At 47.2% G+C, this 23,770-nt stretch overlaps 1 protein-coding gene across 1 annotated transcript; it reads right to left on the reverse strand.

Annotated features, from left to right (window-relative positions):
- Nucleotides 1-1,631: 1,631 nt before the first annotated feature.
- LOC146063062 (taste receptor type 2 member 4-like) lies at nucleotides 1,632-23,376 on the reverse strand. Its single transcript, XM_083175076.1, has 2 exons — nucleotides 22,594-23,376; nucleotides 1,632-1,694 (listed from the first exon to the last, which is right to left on the reverse strand). Exons 1-2 carry the CDS (start codon nucleotides 23,374-23,376, stop codon nucleotides 1,632-1,634), a joined length of 846 nt encoding a protein of 281 aa, XP_083031202.1.
- Nucleotides 23,377-23,770: the final 394 nt, after the last annotated feature.

Raw genomic sequence — 23,770 nt, forward strand, 5'->3', positions numbered from 1 at the left:
TTGTAAAAAACTTGAAGTGAGGATCTGTCCAATTTAGACATGATTATACTGGAATTCCTGTGTTGGTGATTGAGAGTGAAAAGAGTTGTATATTATTTGGAAGAATGAAAGTTTTTTAGTATTGATCAAGTAAAAATTTAGAAGGTGGAATATTTATTTGTTTATACCACTGCAAGGAAGAGGCTTGAAAAAAAGATTTTAAGAAAAATATATTGGAGAAAATTTCTGAAATGGAGTAGTTAAAATTAATAAGGGGGAGGAGGAGATTCATTAGCAAACTGTGGCCACAGAATTGGTTAAGATTTTACAAGTATGGGTTGTAGCTGGTATATTCATTAAGGCCATTGGGTATGACCGTGTTCAGTTCGAAAATCCATTTACACTCCTTTTTTAGCAGTTCTTGTGTAAGATTACCTCCCCTGATGCCAAGTCTTATTTGTTCTAGGCCAAAGGCTTTGAGAAAGTTGGGGTTTCCTTCATGGAACGTAAGAAAGTGACGGGCAACTGACGTTAATTTTTTCAGTTTGGCCTGGTCCTTTTGGGCATTTTGGATGTTGCCTGCGTGTTCCAGGATTCTCAGTTTAAGGGCTCTGGTAGTCATCTCTACGTATTTTAGTTGGCAGGGGCAGGTCAAACAGTATATCACTCCTACTGTGTTACAACTTATGAACTGTTTAATCCTGTAGATGGTGCCATATCTGTTTGTGACTGTGTTGCTTTTTTGGATCATTGAACATGCTTTGCAATTCCTGCAGGGGTATGTACCCATTAGTAGGTTTTTCCTCTTGTTCTTTTCTGTGAAATGACTCCTAACTAGTGTATCCCTTAAATTTCTTGATCTTCGCCAGCTGAATAATGGTTTCTCAGGGAGTATCTTCTGGAGATCTCTGTCATTCATCAGTATGTGCCAATTTTGATTGATGATAGACTGTAATTGTTTCCATTCTTTGCAGTAGTCTGTGACATATCTCAAGTCAGTTGTATCTTGTTTTGGTTTGTTAGTCGGGAAGATCAGGTCTTCTAATTTGGTTCTTAGAGCTTGTGATTTGGCTTTTTTCACTGACATTCTGCTATATCCTCTCTCACAGAGTCTCTTCATGAGATCTTCACTCTTTTGGTTGAATGTTGACTTGCTGGTGCAGTTTCTCCTCAATCTGAGAAATTCCCCTTTAGGGAGATTTTTTACTGTTGGAGGGAAATGTGAACTGTTTTTGTGAAGAATGCTGTTGGTAGAGGTTTCTTTCCGGAAGAGTTCTGTGTGGATGTAATTGTTGTCCGATCTGAAGATACGCAAGTCTAAGAAGTTGACTTGATTTTGGTCGATGTCATATGTCAGTTTCAAATTTAATTCATTGCTGTTTATTGTTTCTATGAACTGGATGAGTTCTGTTTTGGTGCCTTGCCAGATTATGAATATGTCATCGATATATCTTAGCCACAGATATGGCACCATCTACAGGATTAAACAGTTCATAAGCTGTAACACAGTAGGAGTGATATACTGTTTGACCTGCCCCTGCCAACTAAAATACGTAGGGATGACTACCAGAGCCCTCAAACTGAGAATCCTGGAACACGCAGGCAACATCCGAAATGCCCAAAAGGACCAGGCCAAACTGAAAAAATTAACGTCAGTTGCCCGTCACTTTCTTACGTTCCATGAAGGAAACCCCAACTTTCTCAAAGCCTTTGGCCTAGAACAAATAAGACTTGGCATCAGGGGAGGTAATCTTACACAAGTACTGCTAAAAAAGGAGTGTAAATGGATTTTCGAACTGAACACGGTCATACCCAATGGCCTTAATGAATATACCAGCTACAACCCATTCTTGTAAAATCTTAACCAATTCTGTGGCCACAGTTTGCTAATGAATCCCCTCCCCCCCTTATTAATTTTAACTACTCCATTTCAGAAATTTTCTCCAATATATTTTTCTTAAAATCTTTTTTCAAGCCTCTTCCTTGCAGTGGTATAAACAAATAAATATTCCACCTTCTAAATTTTTACTTTGATCAATACTAAAAAACTTTCATTCTTCCAAATAATATAAAACTCTTTTCACTCTCAATCACCACCACAGGAATTCCAGTATAATCATGTCTAAATTGGACAGATCCTCACTTCAAGTTCTTCACAATTTTCCAGACTGCCACTTAATATTACAGTAATAATATTTCTTGTCATATTATCATTCCCTCATTCATCTCCATTTTTTTTTCATGTTTTTCACCTCCTTTGTTTTCATTTTTTTCCATTTTTCCATTTTTTTCCATTTCATTCATTTTTTTCCATTTTTTCCCATTTTTTTACTTTTTTTCATTTTTCATTTTTTTTTTAATTTTTTTTTCATTTTATATTTATTTATTTATTTTTGTGATTTTTTTTTTTATTATTATTTATTGGTTTTCATTTCTAATTTACCAACACTTCTACTCCTATTCTTACATACAAATGTTCACAACCATCTTCACAGAAATATCTCAGTATTATCACCCCTTTTGCATATATACAGCTATTGTCCCTAACGAATCACATCATCAAACGTATAGCTAAGTGTTTATTTCATATTCACGTCCTGTCACAATCACCACTAATTAAGCTGAACCAGTCCCAGTATACACTATAGCAATGCATTATAGAGGCACATTTCCACTCAATCTCCATATTCACTTTATCTTTCTTACATTATCACTCACTTAGGCAAATATTCTTTTTTCACGTTATTTTCATTTCCCATTTTATTTCCGAATAAACCCATCACTCATTACATAGGGGGTTATTCTAGTCCATTCTTTCTGACAAAATCCTTCTTAGATGGACAAAATCATGTGCACTGCAGGTGGGGCAGATGTAACTTGTGCAGAGAGAATTAGATTTGGGTGGGGTTTTTCTTCAAAGTGAGATCTATATTGAAGTGTAAAAATCATGCAGTCAGTATTTTCCCTGCACAGAAACAAAATAACTCACCCAAATCTAATTCTCTCTGCACATGTTACATCTGCCCCCCTGCAGTGCACATGGTTTTGTCCATCTAAGAAGGATTTTGTCAGAAAGAATGAACTAGAATAAACCCCATAGTTATTTATCTTATTTTTCACTCCATTATACTTCACCCAGCCTCTCCCTCTTATATACTTATACCCTTTAGATATCAGGCTATACAGACACTATCACACGCACCCCTATCATCCCATAGCAATCTTTCCACATGATATTTAAGTGAGAATTAACTCAAACTCAATTAACACGCACAAGGTGTTTCCCAAACGCGATCTATTATTTAATCTTAGTCTTTAATAATTTTTTATTATTTGCATCCTCAAAATAATTATTTATTTATTTTTCAAAATGACCAGCAGAGGACTAAATACCTTACTGGAATCATCAACACACCTTATATACATGATAAAGAACAATATCCCATTTCATCCTCATATTAGTATACACTGACGATCGCTACCTTCCATTACATTTAATACGGATAAATTATGTCAAGTGTTAGACCACATTATGTGATTTCTCTCAGTAATGACAATCAAGGTCTCTCTATATAGGGGCAGCACGCTTACTAAGAAATCGAGTTCTATCACCATGCATTAACCCTCTCAGTCCCCACTTAGATTATCCCCGTTCAACAGCAGAAAAGGCGGGGGATCAATTAAATGAAATCATTTTCTCTGTTAAGGCATGTATTTACCATTCATATCCCAAGTAAATGATCAGTTAGACACAGTTTAATATAAGTGTTACATTAACCCACATAGGAATTTATCCAAAACATTTGTTTAATTGACAAAGATGCCGTACATTCTCCAGGTAATTTCAACACAATTTCCCTGATGTCAGCCAAACTAATTAAGCTATAATTAATTTCTCCACAATGTCAGCTGCACATATTGTTACAGCATATATATTGATTATCTGCAGCACATAATCAGAGAGATTTAGTTAAAAGTGAAACATCATTGATCTACATGGGCTATTTATTTACAAGAATCATTCTACCAAGATGCCGCACAATATCCAATGTAACAGAACTCTCCCGATGTCAGCTAAATAAAGCTACAATAAACTTTTCCCTGTATTTCAGCTGCACGGAGCTATGTAACTATTAGCCATCATTCTCCCGATGTCAGCTGGATATAATAAAGCGACAATTAACTTTCCCTGTATTTCAGTTGCACGGAGCTATGTAACTATTAGCCATCATTCTCCCGATGTCTGCTTAACATAATAAAGCGACAATTTACTTTTCCTTATTTCAGCTGCGCGTAGCTATGCTTCCAGTGACTAGCGGCCATCCCAGATTGCTCACATACTTTTTAAATCAGCCAATCACAGGCTTATATAAACCCCTCTGTGACTTTCTTGGTCACGGACACTGAGGAAGCTCCACCCCCAGCGAAACGGCCTTCTGACCAAGCCGCACTTGCGGCTCACCCCCACTCCATGCCGCACTGACGGCTCTTTGCAGATCGGGCAGAGGCCACTAGGTAAGCGGCGGTAACCGCTACTCTTTATACATTTTGAAATACTGCATTTAACTTCAGCTGGTACACCGCAAACAGCAGTTTTTCTCCCTACCCTTTGCTCCTGATCTCTGGATCTATACCCTATTGCTATTTCTCCATCTACCTACTCACGCAGATAGGAGGCTGGTGCTGCTCATCTGCTACCAATGCTCTAATCGTACAGCACATAGCAGAAAGCAGCACACCTACCCCCAAGAGTAAGACGCATACTTTTACTGTATCCCTCTTGCACATCCCTTTCCTTAGGGGTACTCTCATCTCCAGAAAGTATTTATTGGCACCTAACCCTACACTGTTATTATAACAACAGGGTACTTGCACTACCAAAAAGGAGAAAGCAGACACCCCACTTTTCTAACTCTGACACTCTATACATACAGCTAAAAAATTGCCGAACGCTCACTGACTCTCAGAGAACCAGGACGGTTGAGAGTCAGCAGCAGCTTCCGCAATCGTTACGACTGTGAGTGTCACTTATCTCTGATATACATCTCCACATTTATACCCCCTCTCTTGTAACGGTTACCTACGCAATTACATACCTAGATTGGCTCTGCATCTCTGAACTATGTCACACTAAGCAGCTCGGTATAACTAATTGATTGAATAATAGACTCATCTAAGACTGCCTAGGCTATAAGGGATAATATCCGGACTGCACCAGAGGGGAACAATTTCTCTCTGGCCAAATAATCTGATATCTATATTTCGCTTATCACTTCCTTACCACAGGTGATAGGAACAAGAAAATTTGAATCCGAAACCCGGCTGATATATAACAATAGCCCCGATTGTCTGATCATTATTCATAATTTGTTTCCTATCAGATTAACCTGGTGTGTATACCAACAGTTGAATACAAATTTATTCTATAATATCTAAATATCATTCAACTGTCCATCCTTAATGTTTGATGTTGTCTGTCGGTATGTCGAATTATAAATTTTATGGAACCATTAAAAGTTAAATTTTATTAAAAACCTTTTTTGACATTTAACGGAGTGCCCCCAAACAGAAGATAGTACTTTTCTTCTTCACCTTTGATACATTACCTTTACATTACCTAGTGCCTGGTAGTAAGTGCAGTGAACCCGGCTCCTAGGAGAGTGTATAACACATTTGGTATCTGGGAGCAGGAGGAGGAAACCCGGCCCCCAGAAATTGGAGAAGGAGACCTGGCCCCAAGGAGTGAGTACAGCACCAATGAGAGGAGGTACACACATGGGAGGAAGGGACAGAGCAGATTAAGAGGGACAAAATGATGACTGCTGTCACATTTTTTTCAAACCCTTGCTCTCCCGTCCCCCTTCTAATCTAACCCTTTCTTCTGCTACCCCTCCACTTCTCTGATTCCCCTCCTCTTCTCTTGTGCTCCACCTCCTCTTCCCCTCATCCTCTATTTCTCTGATCCTCTCCTCTACTCCCTCTCCCTTTCTCTACTCCTCCTACTCAGCTCCACCTCTCCTCTGCTCCCCATCCTTCTCTCCCTCTATTTCTCTCCCCCTCCTCCACTCATATAGGTGGATACATGAGGTGCAGTGAGTGAGGCAATTACTGGGCAGGAAAGTGCTCACACAGGGGGAGATTCTCTAAACTAAAAATGCGGTAAAAACCCTGTTATCGGGTTTTTACCGCATTTTGGGATGCTCTAAGCATCCCCGTCAGGTTACCGCGGCGGGGGACATCGCCTGTGGGCTTCTAACGCGACCCACTGCTGCCCCGCACCAACCCCGCACCAAGCCACCAACCCCGCCGTCCCGCACCAAGCCCCCCTCACCTGTGTCCGGACAGCACAGAGCTGTGCTTCCCAGACCTGTGACCTCCTCCTCCCTTCAATGTGATCCTCTTCCGGGTGTAGGGAGGAGGATAACCAGCACTCCCCGCCGCAGCAGCACCAGCATTAGCTGGGTAAGGAAGGGAGGTGGAGCCGCCGGGTCCCGATGGGACCCGCTAACTCACTGCAAAGGACAGCTCTTAATGCAAAAGCTGTCCTTTGCCATAATTATCGCATATTTTAGAGCATATGCAATAACTATGTATGCAATGGGCGGCGATGTGCGGTGGAGCTGAGGTGTGAATGTAAGAACATCCCGCCCATAGAGAGAGCAGCCTCTTCTCCACTTTGGGTGTCAGCTGAGTGGCATTACTTCATTGTGGTGACTGGTTATTTCTGTATATTATGTTTCTCACTTGTTTGCCTCTTCTTCAGTTTCTTTTTCTCATTATTTTCACTTCTTCCAGATGGTAAGCTTTATCCTCCGTTTTCATTCCCATTTCTGCTACTTTCCATGCTATACCCTACCTCAGTCCATGAAGTATGCAGTATACAAACACTGATTTATTTTCTTCTGCTGACCTGCACAACCGCTCCTGGTACCACCGCCCCTGCGCTCCAACCTGTTGGCTGTCTCCTGCCCCTCTGTTCCATCAAGCTGGCAGCAGTCTCTCTCTCTCTCTTTCTTTCTACACCTCCACTATCACACCACCTGATCCACCACCCGATGGCAAACTCCCACACCACCTTGCTACTTTAAGCCAGCACTAGTGTAGCTCTCTAAATCTCAATGTGGAGAAATTAGGTTAGGAGATTCAATGCTCCCTCATTTGATCATTTTAAATAAACTATTGCATGAAATTACAAGATTACAATTTGCACTTTTAAAATGACCAAAAAAAAATCGAATTTAACAGACTAGGTCTAGCCTGGCGAGTTTGATAGAACCGTGCAGTGATCAGTGAGATCTGTGCATGGTTCTGTCAGAAAAAGTGTTGTAAAGTTAAATTTAAAAAATGATGTTTGTCCCCCCCAGCACAACCAGCCCCGGTCCTTGTTCCCCAAATATGGGGGACCGCATGTATTTTATGGTTAAGCAACCAGCACCAGGCACTTGGACTGGCCCTGGAGACAATATAACTGGGGGCCAACCATATTCTGGAACCAGCACCGGGCCAAAACATGATCACCCTGGCTGGTCCGCCCTAGACGGGGTACATTGGGGGAATGGTGATCCCCCGAATAAAAGGGTCCCCCGTTTCATGTTGACCTTCTAATTGTCTACCTAATGCTTGTGTCAACCTTCCGACCCTGTCGATCTATTTCTTGTGTCAACCTAGGTCCTGTTAATATTTAGTGGTCGGCATAATGTATGTGAACCTAGCATCACTTCCTGTATGGAGAACTAGTCACATGCATTGCTCAGGTGCATGGTCTCTGCAGATTCCAATGGGTCTGTCCATCCATATGGAATCTGCTGATAATGTCCCTCCATGCCAGCGGAGACATATGCTAGAGGTACTACTTGGTAGCGCATATCATTACCCAGAAGTTACAGTTTCTGGGCATCAAGATATATATTGCCTACGGCACTGAGCATGTTAACCCCTGCCAACAAGCATGTTATGTAACTCCCTGGCAATAAGCATGAAACCCCTAGCAATGAGCATGTAACCCCTGACAATGAACATGTATCCCCTAGCAAATAGCATGAAACCCCTGGTAATGAGCATGTAACCACTGGAAATGAGCATGTAACCTCTAGCAATGAGTATGTAACCCCTGGCAATGAACATGTAATTCTTGACAATGAGCATGAAACCCCTGGCAATGAGGATGTAGCCCCTGGCAATGAGCATGTAACTCCTGGCAATGAGCATGAAACCACTGGAAATGAGCATGTAACCCCTGGCAATAAGCATGAAACCCCTGAGGTAACTGCCATTAGCAATGAGCATGTAACCCTGGGCAATGAGCATGTAACCCCTGGCAATGAGCATTTTGGTAAAAAAAATATAATAAATGTATGGTGGTGGGGGGGGGGGGGGTGGGGGGGTGATCAGAATTCTTTTTGTCAGGGATGCACAAAATTTGTACTTACTGTATGCCACCTCCCAACAGCATGATGTTCTCACCTCTAAACCTCACTGCTGGTATGGTGTTTTGGGGGTAATGTGCAATGTCCTTCCTCCTCCATTCATGGTGTGTATTGCGACATCCAAAGAGTTACATTTTTCTCTCCTCTGACCAGACAATATTCTTCTAATATTTCACAGGCTTGTTCAAATGTCAGGGGGTTATTCAGACCTGATCACACCCCTGACGGCTTTTTTACAATAAAAGTCTAGTTGTTCTCCATACAAGCCATACAGTCTCAGTTAAACACAATGCATCCCTCCCAACTGTCCCATGGCGGGGGGGGGGGCAAGATATCTCCGCTTCGCTGAAGAGATGCCAAGTGCCTGCACATCTTATCTCTCTTCACTACAAGAAGGTGAGAAGGCAGGGAGGGAGCCGGGAACTGCCCGATCCCTAGAAGAGCGCATGGCACACCCCCATGAAAATGCTAAATCCAGGCTACATCCCTTTACTCAAGGTCCTGCCTGCTCTAACCTTAGCTCCACCCCCTTTGGTGTGGCAGGTCCCTATTTGAAAACAAACACTGTTGGGAGGTATGCACAATACACAAGTGTCATGTACAGATGGAGCCGGCCTACTTCTTGCAAGGGCTGGCGATAGAATCCGCCAGCCACCAGGCCCCCGCCAGCCACCAGGCCCCCGCCAGCCACCAGGCCCCGCCATCCATCAGAAGGGGGCAAGCACGCACAAGACGATTGTGTGCCCCATTCCAACGAAGCTCCCCGCTGCCGTCCGACGCATCCTCATCCGCCGTTGCCAGTCCCTTCCGCATCCCTGCACACCCCCTAACCTTGCCTGTCTCCCTCAAGTGGAGACGGGCAAGGTTCCGCCGCCCAGCCGCCGAGTGACTGGGACGCATGTGCGTGTGAGATTCTCGCGTGTTCAAGTCTAATGGAGGCCCTCTCAACCAGTGCATGTCAGCGGGGACATTCTGGTGAGCGCTGGAGGTGAATGAGAGGGGCTCCATCTGTATACAATTAACCCCTTGAGTGGTGGGTTTTGCTGGGGCAGGACAAACCTACCAGGGCAGGTTTGTCCTGCCCCAGCAAAACCCACCACAGATCATTAGGCGCTCCCACCCCCTCCTCACCTTTGCTCCGGTGTTAGTACGCCGCTGCCCCTCAATCATCACGCAGGCGGCAGGCTCGGGGATGTTTCGCGGCGGCTCGGGAGGACTCGGGCACCTGAGTTTTCCCGAGTCCCCCCGAGCCGCCCCGATCATCCCCGAGCCTGCCGCCTACGTCATTGCTGCAAAATGACAGGCGGCTAGAGGCTGGGGGAAGAGCTAGACCCAGAGGCTTTTTAGAAGAGCTCCGACGTATGATCGCCGGAGCAGAGTGACAGGTAATCACTGGGGGAGGGGCTGAGGGACGCAACGGGGGGCAATGGGGGGCACACCTGGACACCACTGGTACACACCTATTTCATATTTGTGGCATGCCCGGAAACTTTCCGGGCAAGCCCGCTGCGGCGGCGCAGCTGAGCCCGGAAAATTTCCGGGCATACCACTCAATGGGTTAATCAGCACAGTCTCCTGTTGTGTCACATTGTGCAACTACTGTAAGATAGAGGCAAACACTAGCAGAGCTGCACAGGACCCAGCAGATCACTTACATCCGGCATCTTGCTTTGCATGGCGTGTACCGGGTGCAGGTATCAAGATACATCTGTACCTGGCATTGATTAATGTAACTAATTTACTTATTGCTCTCAGATGTCCAAATGTAATTCGGACATACAGTACAGCAGCTATTTATAGATGGGAACCCAAATGTCATGCAAAACAAAGTAACCAACGCTTTTATATTAACCTGTTATCATTTCATGTCGCACCTTATATCAGACGGGACTAGATGGTTGTGCAGGAATCAGACGCTCTGACAGTTGTGCATCATCCTGTGAAGATAATATGGGTTTTCCCACTTTGATCCTTTTATTCTGTATCAGCTGTTCTGTGACAGTTACGGGATTATTCCTCAATGCATTTATTGTGACACAGATCCTCATTTGGTGGCTGAAGGGTCAAACTCTGCAAACCGTTGACATTATCATGGCCAGCCTGGGAGCGGTGAGAATCATTCTTCTAATGCTGTGTCTCCAGGAGGCGGCTGTGACAAGTGTCACTCACTCATTCATGCTAATAATGAATCATGTATGTCACTTCAAAGACATTTATGACGTTCTGTAGTCTATGGTGGGGCACCGTGCTCTGCGTCTTCTACTGCGTGAGGATCACAAACTACAGCAACAGGTTACTCCTGAGACTGAAGATGAACATCTCCAGGATGGTCCCCTGGCTGCTCCTGACGTCACTGCTGGTGTCTCTTCTCTCCTGTCTGCCCAACACATGGTGCATGTACCCAGGATGCCACATGACCTGTACCCAGTACAGTAACAGCTCTAGCATTGGAAATTAAACGTTGGATGGCAGTTATGATAATGAGATCACATCACACTGGATCTATAGCGCCGTTCCTCATATTCTGCGCAGTCATTTGTCTTCTAATGGTGTCACTTTTGAAACACACCCGGAATATGAGCAGCAAAGGTTAACTACTACCCCATTAGATGCCCACATAAGTGTCATCAGAAACATGGGTTCAGATGTAATGGAAGTCGATCTTGGTCTGATTAGTGAAACGTACAATTCTGACATTTGGCCAATGTAATAGTTTTCTTAGAGCTGGAATCTTTCAGCTCCAAATACGAACAGCCAGTGAAAAGTCGGATCCAGATGTTTTTTCCATATTAGGTACACAGCTCGGACAATATAGTAACTCTGACACAAAACAACGCCATAGAGTTAGACATAATTAGAGCTACTGTAGTTAGTTTGTGGGCATTATATACAGCGATGTTTAAATTAACTTACAGGTACAAAATTAGATCATGTTTGCAATAAATAAACAATGCAAAAAATATTTCTCCCCTTAAAAGTGGAAAAAATACATTGATTTGTCAAAATTCCGAATGTAATTGTGACTTGTATCTGTATAGAAAATGTTCTGCTGCAGTTTTTCCCAGCCAAACAGTGTGTGCTTGGGGGGGGGGGATTAGAGATTTAGGAAAAATTTTTGAAAGCGGCAATTTTTTAAAGCATTTTATTTTAGCGGCAATTATTTACACTGCAAAACCATTTACACTGCATTTTGCAGTATAAATGATTGCCGCTTTTAAAAAAATTGAGATTTCTTTCCAAATCTCTCACTTTCTGAATCTCTCATACTATTAAATTTCATCCCTTGTGTTTGTCATGCAGTTACAGTCGCAATTCCATACAAATTATAGACAAGCCGCATATCGCTGTATTTAGCTGTATGTGCATAATAAATCATGTCTGGCTTGGAAACACTGTATCAGAACATTTCTTCTGCAGATATGTGGTACGCCGCCGGTGGGGGTAGATAAATACCTTGAGTCGTGGGATACTCCTGGTTCCACACCGGTTCTTCGCCGTGTCGGCCGCAGAGAACACACCACCCTAGGAACTCAAGCAAGGCGCCCAGTATGTACAACTACTTGCGTTTTATTTAATATAAAAGGTAAATCAACAATTGTCAAGGTATATCAAGGCTGTAACCGGCCTAATCAGCCTAACACTGTAATACTGACTGTACACCTGCCTAGCAGGATCCTAGGTACATGAAACTTAACAAGTTACCTCTAACATACACCGCGGTCCTACCGCATCTCTGGCGAGTGGGAACACACCTCCCGCAGACCGTCACTTAAGCACGGGGAATAATGTTCTCACTCGGCAATACTAGCAACTCTATGAGGGCCTAGCCACCTATTCGCATACGCTAACAACCCAACGCAAGTAATACATACAAAACACAGGGATGAATCAACATACAATATGACAATCAAATATATCTTATCGCTACCCATCCTGTGGGCGAATCCCGCCTAGGCATACGGTCCAGAATGCTGTCCCTGGGCCAAAAGGGCGGATGCTGGGTATTTCAAATGAATTAGGCAACATCTATCTCCTGGTAACCTGGACTTTAGCCACAAGAGGGCAGTGTTCAACAGGTTAAGTCAAGGCAGAAGCAGTACTTTTACAACTTGCAGGAATTTACTGAGATCCCCTGAGGGGAAAGAGTGAGCCCCCTGTTTAAATGGGACTAATGTGAGTCTCCATGGTGCTGCAGGTGCTAGGAGGGCTAACTTCACATTGTTCAGGTGCCCCTAGGTGTCCAGGATTCTGGGGCTCCGCTGCGCTGGTAGCCTTACGCCCACTGATGCTTCCTAGTGGGGTGCTGAGGGTGGCATAGGATAAATGTAATCGGCCGGCCAGTAAGGGGGCTACAGGCATTCTGGGGCAGAAAACAGGGGGGTGCCCGATTAGGGTAATTTGCGTTGGTGACAGGGAGTGGGTCCTAGGAGGCAGGTCTGGGGTCACCAGTGGGTAGGTTACCTGATGTCAGCAACCCAGTTGCAGGCTCCTGCCTGTCGCTATCGGGTCCCCTGTGGCTGAACGGCGGATTCTGTTTCTCCTCTGAAGAAGGGGGGGGGGGCGCGCTAGTGTGGGCGCTGCTACTGCAGCGTTGCCGCACTCAGCCGCGCTACTCCAGCCCCCGCTGCGCTCCGTGCTCAGGTCTCTCCTGCCGGCTGCTCCACTGCTGGGCAGCATCCTCGTGCTGCTGCGGTGTCAGCGAGTCTTCAGCCGGTGTTCGGGCACTGTCTGGAACTCGCCGCTGGTCTTCCCCAGGCGCACTCTTCTTCTCCCTTCTGCCGGGCTCCACGTTTCTCCTGCTTCCCTGGCGTTCCACAATCACCGCCTCCCTCCTTCTCTTCCGGGACCTCTGACCCCCCAGGTACCTCCTCTCCGCTCCGCTGATTTGTCCCCTTTTGGCTGTCAATCAACCTGGGGACAGGTTTTTCGCGCCCTCAGCTGAACGGGGTATTAACCCCTTGAAGTCCGCGGTCCTGGCGGCATATAAAACATGGTTGCTCAGCAACCCTATTAACACGGCCCCCGCTGGACAAATTGGTCCAGGTCGGGGTGCCACAGATACACTCACAATTACATACAGAATATAGGGGGTCATTCTGATTCATGCGAAAGGGGCCGAATTTGGCTCCGTTCCGATGTTAGGGGTTCTGCACATGGTCTTAAATGCACTTGTGAAGCTCCGATTTGCGAATGGTTTTGGTGACTTGCATAGCCGCCTAGCTGTTTGCAAGGATCAGGGCGGGGTGTGAGCTGACGGCAGCTGGGAAGGGGGTTACCCATGGGAACTCCAGGCGTTTTATAGGCATTGCCCATGAAACCTCTGACAATCAGCAGGTTTAGTAATGAGCATGTAACCCCTGGCAATGAGCATTTAGGTAAAATATTATAATAAATGTACGGAGGTGGGTGGGTGTTTCCATGGATACATGGGCGGGCCAATGTGTGCCGGAGATGGGCAGCAGCCCGCCTGGTTTTTGTCCCAGCACTCACAAATAAAAGTCAGTTCCCACTGATTTTTATTTGCAAAGCCAGGAGAAACCATTCGATGGTCGGCAATTTATCAAATTATTTCTTCTGCAACTGAGGCACGCGAGGGGATGTGTTTCCTTTACGCATTCCCTTACATGGGGAATCGGCAGGGAGGGTGGTTCTCATGACATCACCCCCCCCAGACACCCGCGACCCCCCCTCCTGCTATTCGCGGGACCCCTGTGACCCCCCCTCCTGCAACACACACCCCCACAATTCGTGGCACCCCCCGCGACCCCCCCCCCCGATTCACGGCACCCCCGTGCCCCTCCCTTCCGCGATTTGCGCCCCCCCTACCGCAATTTGCGGATCCAAGCCCCCTCCCGCAATTCACGGCACCCCCCGCGGACCCCCTCCTGCGATTTGCACCCCCCGTGATACCCCCTTCCGCATTTCGTGGGCCCCCCGCGATTCATGGCACCCTGGCGCCCCCCTCCTGCGATTCGCCACGCCCCCTTCCACGATTCACCGCGCCCCCCTCCCGCGATTTGCGAACCCCTCCCGCGATTCGCGCCCCCTCCCGCAATTCTAGCCCCCCCTCGCAATTTGCGGACCCCTCCCGCGATTCACGGACCCCCACTGCACCTCCCGCACCCCCTCCTGCGATTCGCAACCCCCCGTGATTCACACCCCCCCACTCCCACGCCCCCTCCCACAATTTGCGGACCCCCGCCACCCCCGCTAATCTCAGATCCCCGCACCCCCCTCCCGCAATTTGCAGACCCCCCTGACCCCCATCCCCTTACACGGGGAATCGGCAGCGGAGGGTGGGGGGTATTCGGGACCCCTGTGACCCCCCCTCCTGCAACACCCCCCCCCACAATTCATGGCACCCCCCACAACCCCCCCCCCCCCCGATTCACGGCACCCCGTGCCCCCCCTTCCGCGATTTGCACCCCCCCGTGCCCCCCTCCCGCAATTTGCTGACCCAAGCCCCCTCCCGCAATTCACGGCACCCCCCCGCGGACCCCCTCCCGGGATTTACGGATCCCCACTGCACCTCCCGCACCCCCTCCCGCGATTCACAACCCCCCGCGATTCACACACCCCCCCACTCCCGCACCCCTCCCATAATTTGCAGACCCCCACCACCCTCGCTAATCGCAGATCCCCGCACCCCCCCTCCAGCAATTTGCAGACCCCCGTGACCCCCTTCCGGCAAATCACCCCAGCGGATCCCCGCGACCCCGCTCACACATTTCACATACCCCCGTGAGAATGGAGGATCCTGTACCACCACAAGCAGGTGCCGCCCCTAGGTGGGAAATCCGGCCCTAGCTGCCGCGCTACAGGTTCCCCCACTGCCAGAAGTGTCCCCACGGTCCTCTGCACCAGCACCACAACTTTTATCAATGTCTTGCCCACATACCACTATTATACAGCCTCCTGCCTGCTCTCATGCACCCTCACTCCCTCCCAGTGGGAGGAAACGCTCACCCACTGCCGGGAGCTGCATACTGTCCCCCACCCTCTTCCAGTTCTAGGGATGCCCATCGACCATCAATGATTTCAAATCATCGATGGTTTATGGCCGATGTTGAATACTTTTGCCATCAATGTGGGAGGACCAGATGGTTTCCCTACATCAGTGGAAAAGGAGAACCGATCAAGTTTCAAATTTTTTTAAGGTGCCGGGACACGGAGCATAGCTCCGCCCACCCACACCCGGAAGTCCCGCCGCCGAGTTCTGATTGACCCACGGCCTATTCAGTCAGATATAATGGAGGACCATTGATAGCTACAACAATCGATGGTTATCCAAGTAATATGTTACTTCTATCGATGGCAGGGTGCTGCACCAATGCCCATCCCTACTCTGCAACAGCCAAAAACCATTACTACCCCTCATGGCCACACACCTCTATCACTGCCTCCTGTTCTCCTGCCCCGTAACTTCCGCCAGTGGGGACCCGCTCACCCTGTGTTGCCCACATATCATGCTTTACCACCCATCCTCCTGCTCTCATGCACAGTAACTCCCACCAAGAAGGAGGAGACACTGACTCAGGGGCACCGTCCTGTACTCCTGTGCTGCCACGCTGGACCCTCACCCACTGGCAGAAGCTGCACAGTGTCCCCCACCCTCCTCTTTAGTCCCCCGTATGCCCACACACCCCTATCACTACCAGCTTCCTGTTCTCCTGAACCGTAACTTCCACCACTGGAGAGTCGCTGACGCTGTGTTACCCACATACCCCTATCATGCCTTATAGCCCAGCCTCCTGCTCTCATGCACCCTAACTCCCACCCAGTAGGAGGAGACACTGACTCAGGGGCACCGTCCTGTACTTCTGTGCTGCCACGCTGGACCCTCACCCACTGGCAGAAGCTGGCACACCCCTATCACCCACTGGCACACCCCTATCACTACCCAGCCTCCTGTTTTCCTGTGTCGTGACCTCCACCAGTGGGGAGCTGCTGACCCAAAAACACCCTACTATACTATTGCACACACACACACACACACACCTAAACAACAGCTTTTTAATTAAACAAAACAATACACACCCCCTTCCAAATCATATGCTCTCTATTTAACACATTTCACCTATAACTCAAGTTGCAATACAGGCATCTTTCAAACAATTCTAACCCTATTTCTCACAATACAAACGTTCACCAAAAAAAAATTCCACCCTATTAAATATCTTCAATAGGGGTAAAATTTCAGGTCTTTCCTGATTGGCCGCTATGCGGCTAGGCGGCTCCTGATTGGCCAGAATTCATTCTGAGCCCTGACGCCGAAGAGGAAGGATCTCTCCGGCTCTGAAAGCCGGGGAGCGTCGCGGGAGATGCCGGCAGCTGCTGGAAGTCGTCAGCAGCAGCCAGAAGACCTGGATGTCGACAGATGAAGAAAGAAGACCATCCATGGAGGACCTGAGTGAGTTGGATTTCCTTCCACAGGTCCAACATGGCTTATCCTCGGACAGGACGCCGACCTCGGAGCCGCCGACACGGAGCCGCCGACACGGAGCCGCCGACACCGGAGCCAGCGACCTACCAACGGGATCAAGATAGGTAAGTATCAGTATGTGTGTAATGTGTGTATTAAACTTTTATTTAAAATGGGTGTCAGTGTGTTTTATTTAACTATTTTTTTTACTGTGGCACTACAAGACCCAGCGGGCCCTTTAATGCCCAGCAGGCTGGGACTTGTGGTTCTCCAAGTCCCAGCTTGCTGGGGAGGCTTGCTGGCACTTGTAGTGCCACAGTAAAAAACAATCGTTTGTTCTATTTTTTACACCGCTATCAGCTCGATGCCCACCGCCCAGGGGCATCGAGGACAGCACCAGGCTTCAGCCTGGTCAGGTAAGTCCTGGAGGGGAGGGACCCCTTTATTGGGGGGGTCCCCACTCCCCCAGGGCCCCTGGCCAGGCTGACTGGTCGGTAGGGTTAATGCTTTGGCCGGGGGGACTTGCATAAAAAGTCTCCCCCCTGCTGTGGCATTACCCTGCTGGCTGGTTTTGCCTGGGGCTGGTTCTTAAAATACGGGGGACCCCTAGTCATTTTGTCCCCCGTATTTTGGGAACCAGCCCCAGAGCAGGAGCCTGGGGCTGGTTGTTAAAAATCAGGGAACCCCTATTTGTCGGGTTCCCTGATTTTTAATTACCGGCTCCAGGCTCTGTCAGTCTGGTGCTGGTTTCGGCTGTGGGGGGGACCCCACGCCGTTTGTTTTTTTTTTATTTAATTTTTTTTTACACCTTGCAGCCTGCACGGATCTGACTGATCCGTGCAGACTGCCTACAAATAATTCGTATTAGCAGCCGTATATACGGCTGCTAATACGAATTCCTACGACATCGGAGGGTTACAAAGCAGTCGTATATGACTGCTTTGTAAATCCCCCTCCGGAACACGACTTTGCATACGACTGAAACAGCCGTATGCAGTCGTAGGGAAAATACTAATACGAAAAACTAGGTTTTTCATATTAGTAAATTTCCCCCATGTTTTCATATTTTTGGGGGTCTGTATGTTGACATAGGTCGACATGAACCCCGTGCTTCGGGCACAGTACCTCGCTGCACTCGGCACACTATATTCCCTCCATGTCCACTGGGATGGTAGAAGTCGGTTTCAATTAAATTTATTTTTCAATATTTTGACCTTGTCTGTATTTTGACCGTCGGTCAATGGTTGTTGGTATTATGACCGTCGGGATTTTGATTGTAGGTAAATTGACAACATCCCTTCAATAGCACTCCTGTCTTAGTAAATTTATCCTCTACAGCGGTGGTTCCCAACCTCGGTCCTCAGGACCCCACACAGTGCATGTTTTCCAGGTCCCCACCAGTGGTGTAGCTAGGTTCCACGGTGCCCGGAGCAAGGGCATGTTTCGCGCCCCCCCCTGATTTGTAGTAGGTGGGACCCTTGCGTGGCGAAAGGGGGGCACAGCCTAACATTATACCACGCACCGTAATGCCCATTGCACATTTTAGCGAACTTTGTAATACCCATTACACATAAAGACACATGCCATAATGCCAATTACACACATGGCCCAGTTATCAGAGGGGCAGATGTGGGGTGGGTGCAGGTATGGGAGCATAATACAGACACAGCTGTGGGGATGGAGAGGCTAGAGCAGTGGTCTCCAACCTTATTTTAATGGGAGCTACTCGAGATAAAAAAAAAAAAAAGACAAAAAAACCTCCCGGAGAGCTACTAAAATTTGTCCAATACTATGCCGCACACCATAATGCCCCTGCACAATATGCTGCACAGTGTAATGCCCCTGCACAATATCCTGCACACATTATGCTACACCACAATGCCAACCACAGTAAAATTTCTAATAAATTGCAAATTACCTTTTTAGTGGCAGGGGTCAATACTTGTTGCCCAGGAGTCAATACTCATTGCACAGGGGTTAATGTCCATTGCCAAGGGGTTAATGTTAGTTGCCAAGGGGTTATGTCTGTTGCCAGGGGTTAATGCTTGTTGCCAAGGGGTTATGTCCATTGCCATGCCTCCCCTTCCCAGTCCCCCCCAGTGATGGGAGGCTTGCTGACACTAACCGCGTCGGGCTGACACCCAGCCTCTGACACTCACCGCACAGGGATGGCCACTCCAGGCTGCCGGGAGACATTGTACTGCGGCGGTCTGGTCATTACCCAGCCACTGACACTGTGTGGGGCATGCCGCTCCAGGCTGCCGGGAGATAGTGTTCTGTGGCTGTCTGGAGGATACTCTGCGCGGGGCAGGGGCTGGCTGCTCCATGCCCCCTTCGCTCTCCTCTGTATCTGCGTCTGAGGGAGCACAGCGCTGCAGTGCTGTGTTTCCTGTCAGACGCTAGAGGTCAAATATGACCTCCAGCGTCTGTCTCCTCGGAAGTAAGGAGTGTGTGCATTGTGCAGGGGAAGGCGGCAGGCAACGGACACATGGGAGGGCGGGCGGACGGATGGACACACATGGGAGGGCGGACGGGCGGATGGATGTGCGCAGGAGGGCACAGTGGTAGAAGGTGCCTGGCGGCTGCCCTGTGGAGCGGGCGAGCAGGGTGGGGGAGCCGGTGGCAGAGCTCCGGCGCCAGGTGACATGCCTGCGCCTGGAGCATGTGCTCCACCGGCTCCACCCTAGCTACGCCTCTGGTCCCCACACAGAATCGCAGGTGAAATAATGACCTCCATCTGTGATCTTTTAAAATGTGCCAGTGAATAATGAGTGCACCTGTGCACCTGCCGGGAGACCTGGAAAACGTGCACTGTTATAGGGGTCCTGAGGACCGAGGAAGAGAACCATTGGTCTACAGTACATAAGCTATTTTGCAAGATCAAAATATATATTTGATTCTTAAATATACTGTATTTTCAAATGTTATTTGCTGCAACTGTGCTGTAATTGTAACTGATTTTCAGCACTGCGAACACAACTTATCCACCCCAAAAAAGCTCCATCGAATTTATAGAGCTGTGGTGTGGCCAATGTTATACTGTTTGGTCGCACATACAGTATTACTGTTATGCTTGTCCAGCTGACGGACTGGTGACTAGTTTATTAATAATGTGGTTAATTGATTGATTGATTGTGAATCTTTTTTTGCATACACATTTATTTGTATTATTATTAAAGCATACAACAGAAACACAAGACAGGGACAAATGTGGCCGGATCCTGCGCCGTTCAAGTACTTACTATACATCTAGAGAGATTACGAATGGCGTTACTGCTACAAAACATGGCGGAGAGCCGCATAGTCATAAAACTAATGTCAGGAATAATAGTATAAAACCAGAAAAATAAATCTTGATGAAATAATTCCGTATATGGAGAGGGATGGCGACCCTCGGGGTGATGATACATACTGTAGTAGGAATAAATACAATACAATAGACCATGGTGAATGCAAGAGCATCAAAGCCACCTGTTGTCCGTGACGCTGGTGACGGGAATAAAAGCAAATACATGAAGCTCAAAATCACATCACGGAATGACTGAGCTTAGCAAACTGTAAGCAAGACGACCAAAACACATAATGTAGGTACAGTATCAAACCCTGCCGAAAGATAAAGTACCAATCCATCAGCTCTTAACTGTCATGTTATCAATACAGCCTGTAACATGACAGTTGGGAGCTGACTGGCTGGAACTTTATCTCTCTCTCCCAACTTTATCTCCAATCCTAAGGACATCTCCCCTATAAACTCTTATACCCCTTTCACACTGCACTTGTTAAACGGTATATTGCCGTTTTTTTCCCATTTCAAAACGTTTAAGGCTGCAGTGGGAAAGCGCCAGATTTGATTTACCGGTTAAAGATAACCGGTATTTCAAAACGTTTAAAAAGCAAAGTCCTACACGTTTCAGAGCCGTTTTTTATGCAGTGTGAATGGCTCGGAAATGGTATTTAGTCAAAACAACAATAGATTCCAGACCTGTGATAGGCTGTCCCCTGCATTCTGCCTTGAAACGTGTTGAGGAGATTAAAACGGGTTGACTGATGTGAATGGTATTTAAATGGTATTTAAAAGCGTAATCTACTGCAATGTCAAGGCTCAGACCCATTTTAAATACCGTTTTAAAATACCATTTTTTAAAACGTTAAGGCAGTGTGAAAGTGGTATTAGTCTAATTAGACCAGATGTTCATCACAAATATTTCCGGTACTTAAAGAATAGGGGCGGGATTCTCTCAACTAAAAATGCGGTAAAAACCCCGTTATCAGGGTTTTTACCGCATTTTGGGATGCTGTAAGCATCCCCCGCCGGGTTACCGCGGCGGGGGGCATCGCCAGAAAAATCTGGCGATGCCCCATAGAAGCCAATGGGCTTCTATCGCAACCCTCCGCCGCCCCGCATCGCCCCCTCACCTGTGTCCGGGCAGCACAGCGCAGTGCTGCCCGGACCTGTGACCTCCTCCCTGCACTGATCCTCTTCCGGGTGCAGGGAGGAGGAAAGCCCGGCGCAGCAGCAGCAGCGCCGGGTGTGGGAGGGAGGGGAGAGCCGCCGGGACCTGCTGGGACCCGGCGACTCTCACCGCAAAGGACAGCTCTTAACGCAAGAGCTGTCCTTTGCCTTAATTATCGCATATGTTACAGCATATGCGATAATTAAGTATGCGATGGGCGGCGAAGGGGGGTGGAGATTCTTAGAGAATCTCCCCCTAGAGCAGGTACAGAAAGCTTTACATTAAATATTATACAAACATACCTGTATATTACCTGCTTACAGAGGTATTTAAACATAATTTTAAAATGTAACAAAAATTAGACATTTAAAATTCTTTTAATTCATTATTCCTTCTCAGGAAAGGAATTACAACAGAAGAGGAAGGTTAAACAAACATATCCTTATTTTCTGTTTTCTATATTACGAGGCTGGATGGAAAAGTAATGCCTCCATGGCTTTTTTATTTTTGAACACATTTGAACACTTTTTTATACATGATAACTCAGTTTATCCTCTATGTAATGCACTGTTCACTTTTTAATGTAGTCCGCATCCCTTTCCATGCATGTGTGCCAATGCTTGACTAGTCGGACATACCCCTCAGAGAAGACAGCTGGTGGTAGTTGTTGACACCAGGACCGAACGCCAGCATTCACCTCGTTTTCAGAGTGTTGACCCTTACGGTGATCTTTCATCTTTGCATTTACAGTGAGTTTTTTTTTACTTTCTAATGTATTTGCTGGGCAATGTTGTAAAGTACAGAGCCAATACAGGTCTGATCGGACCTGTGCCCATCTGCGTGTACGCAAATGAGTCTTGTCACACAGAACTCAAAGCGGCAGCAAACTGTCAGTGATTGACAGTATGCTACCACCTGGGTCCCCGGGAGAGGGCGGTGACGGTCTTTATGAAAATGAAGGCGTGTCGCAATCATTTAGTGGGTAAGAAGCAGACAGATTTTCGGATGTCTGTGCTGGGTGGCTGCACTCAGTTTAAAATTAGAGGAGCCACACCCACTGCCACCAACTGCCATTTCAAACGTACTCACAGGCCAGTCAGTGTTTTCACCAAATTTGTATTTTGAACTGAGCTGCAGCCCCCCCTGGATCCGCCACTGAGAATAATTAATTAGAGTAAACAGTCTGTTGGATTGTCATGTGTGGCGTTATCCATGCCCCGACTCTGTTGCATGCCAGTCTTAGCCTTGCGTTTCCCAAGCAGACAGCAAACGCGTGGGCGGTCGGGTACACCAATGTAACCACTACACACACGTAATGTAGACGGCTGTAGAACGGAGACAATGATAAAACAATGGCTGCAGCGAACTTAAGAGCAGAAAGTAGGAATAAGATGAACAGCGCTCTTAGGGAGGAAGCGAAGGCGCCCATCCTGACGGCGTGGAAGGTGGCACTGCCGTGGTTAATTCTGTAAATGTGGCTGAGGAGGGTATGGAACAAAAACATGGAGGACACGGTTATTATTATAAACGGCAGAAAGTGTCCGAACATAAAAGGAGAGAAAAAAACCTCCAAATAAAGGCTGGTGCTGATGTTTCTTGAGAAGTTCTTGTAGTGCTCATTGTAACCCAGCACAATGAGGCTGCCAGAAATGACCGATAAAAAGACAGACACCAGGACCACGGGGACAACCATCTGTGGGATCCTCACTTTAAGCGCCAAGAACCAGCGCAGTTTGCAGTTGAAGACTTTAACGCAGTAGAGGAAGCACAGCCACGCTGTAAACCAAAGACTGCAGTACTCCAGGGATTTTTGAATGATAAAGCTTGCACCATGGGGCTTTTCTAGAAGCGCGTCACTCACTCGCACAAAGTATTGAATGATGTTCACAATAAACAAGGTCTGCAGGCTGAGCTGAGAGACTCCGAGGATGAGCAGAATCTTATCGATCGGTTTCAGAGCTCTACCTTGTATCATGTCTAGGAGATTCACAGTCACTATTAATCCATTCACGTGCATGCCGATAATGTTGACGATGGCCATGACGCATGACGTGATCAGGCATTCCTGGTTCTCCATCGATCTTTTGCACAACATCTTCAGGGCTTTTGCTAGAGGCAGATCTCTGTTCTGTGTGCAGGGCTGAGTACACTGTGATTGTTAGTCCTGCTGAGAGCAGACCGTGTCGCTTATGTACAATGCAAATGGGAGACGGCCAGCGTGACACTGTCAAACACTCTGCACAGTGCCACACACAGAAAAGGAAGAATGCAGGTGCAATATTCAGACAGGACTCATTATAATTGTAATAAATTGTGGAATTTAAGTAGAGGTTATTTTGCATAATCTTAGCCCAAATTTTGGGTTTACACAGAGGCATAACTCTGGGAAGCAATGGAGTCATCTGCCGCAGGGCTCCTGCTTCCACGGGGGCACCACTCTACACTGCATGTTTAACCACTTCGGTGGTATGGCAGGAAATTTTCTGGGC

This window comes from Crinia signifera, chromosome 3, assembly GCF_055691185.1.
Source record: "Crinia signifera chromosome 3, ASM5569118v1, whole genome shotgun sequence".
Lineage (NCBI taxonomy): Eukaryota > Metazoa > Chordata > Amphibia > Anura > Myobatrachidae > Crinia > Crinia signifera.

Bases quoted from the DNA above. Each gene is read 5' to 3' on its own strand.
- LOC146063062 (XM_083175076.1), bottom strand. From the start codon at position 23,376: ATGTTGTGCAAAAGATCGATGGAGAACCAGGAATGCCTGATCACGTCA. The intron at 1,695-22,593 runs GTGTGTGTAGTG...TATTTGTTCTAG, and splicing joins TCTACAGCCGTCTACATTAC to GCCAAAGGCTTTGAGAAAGT.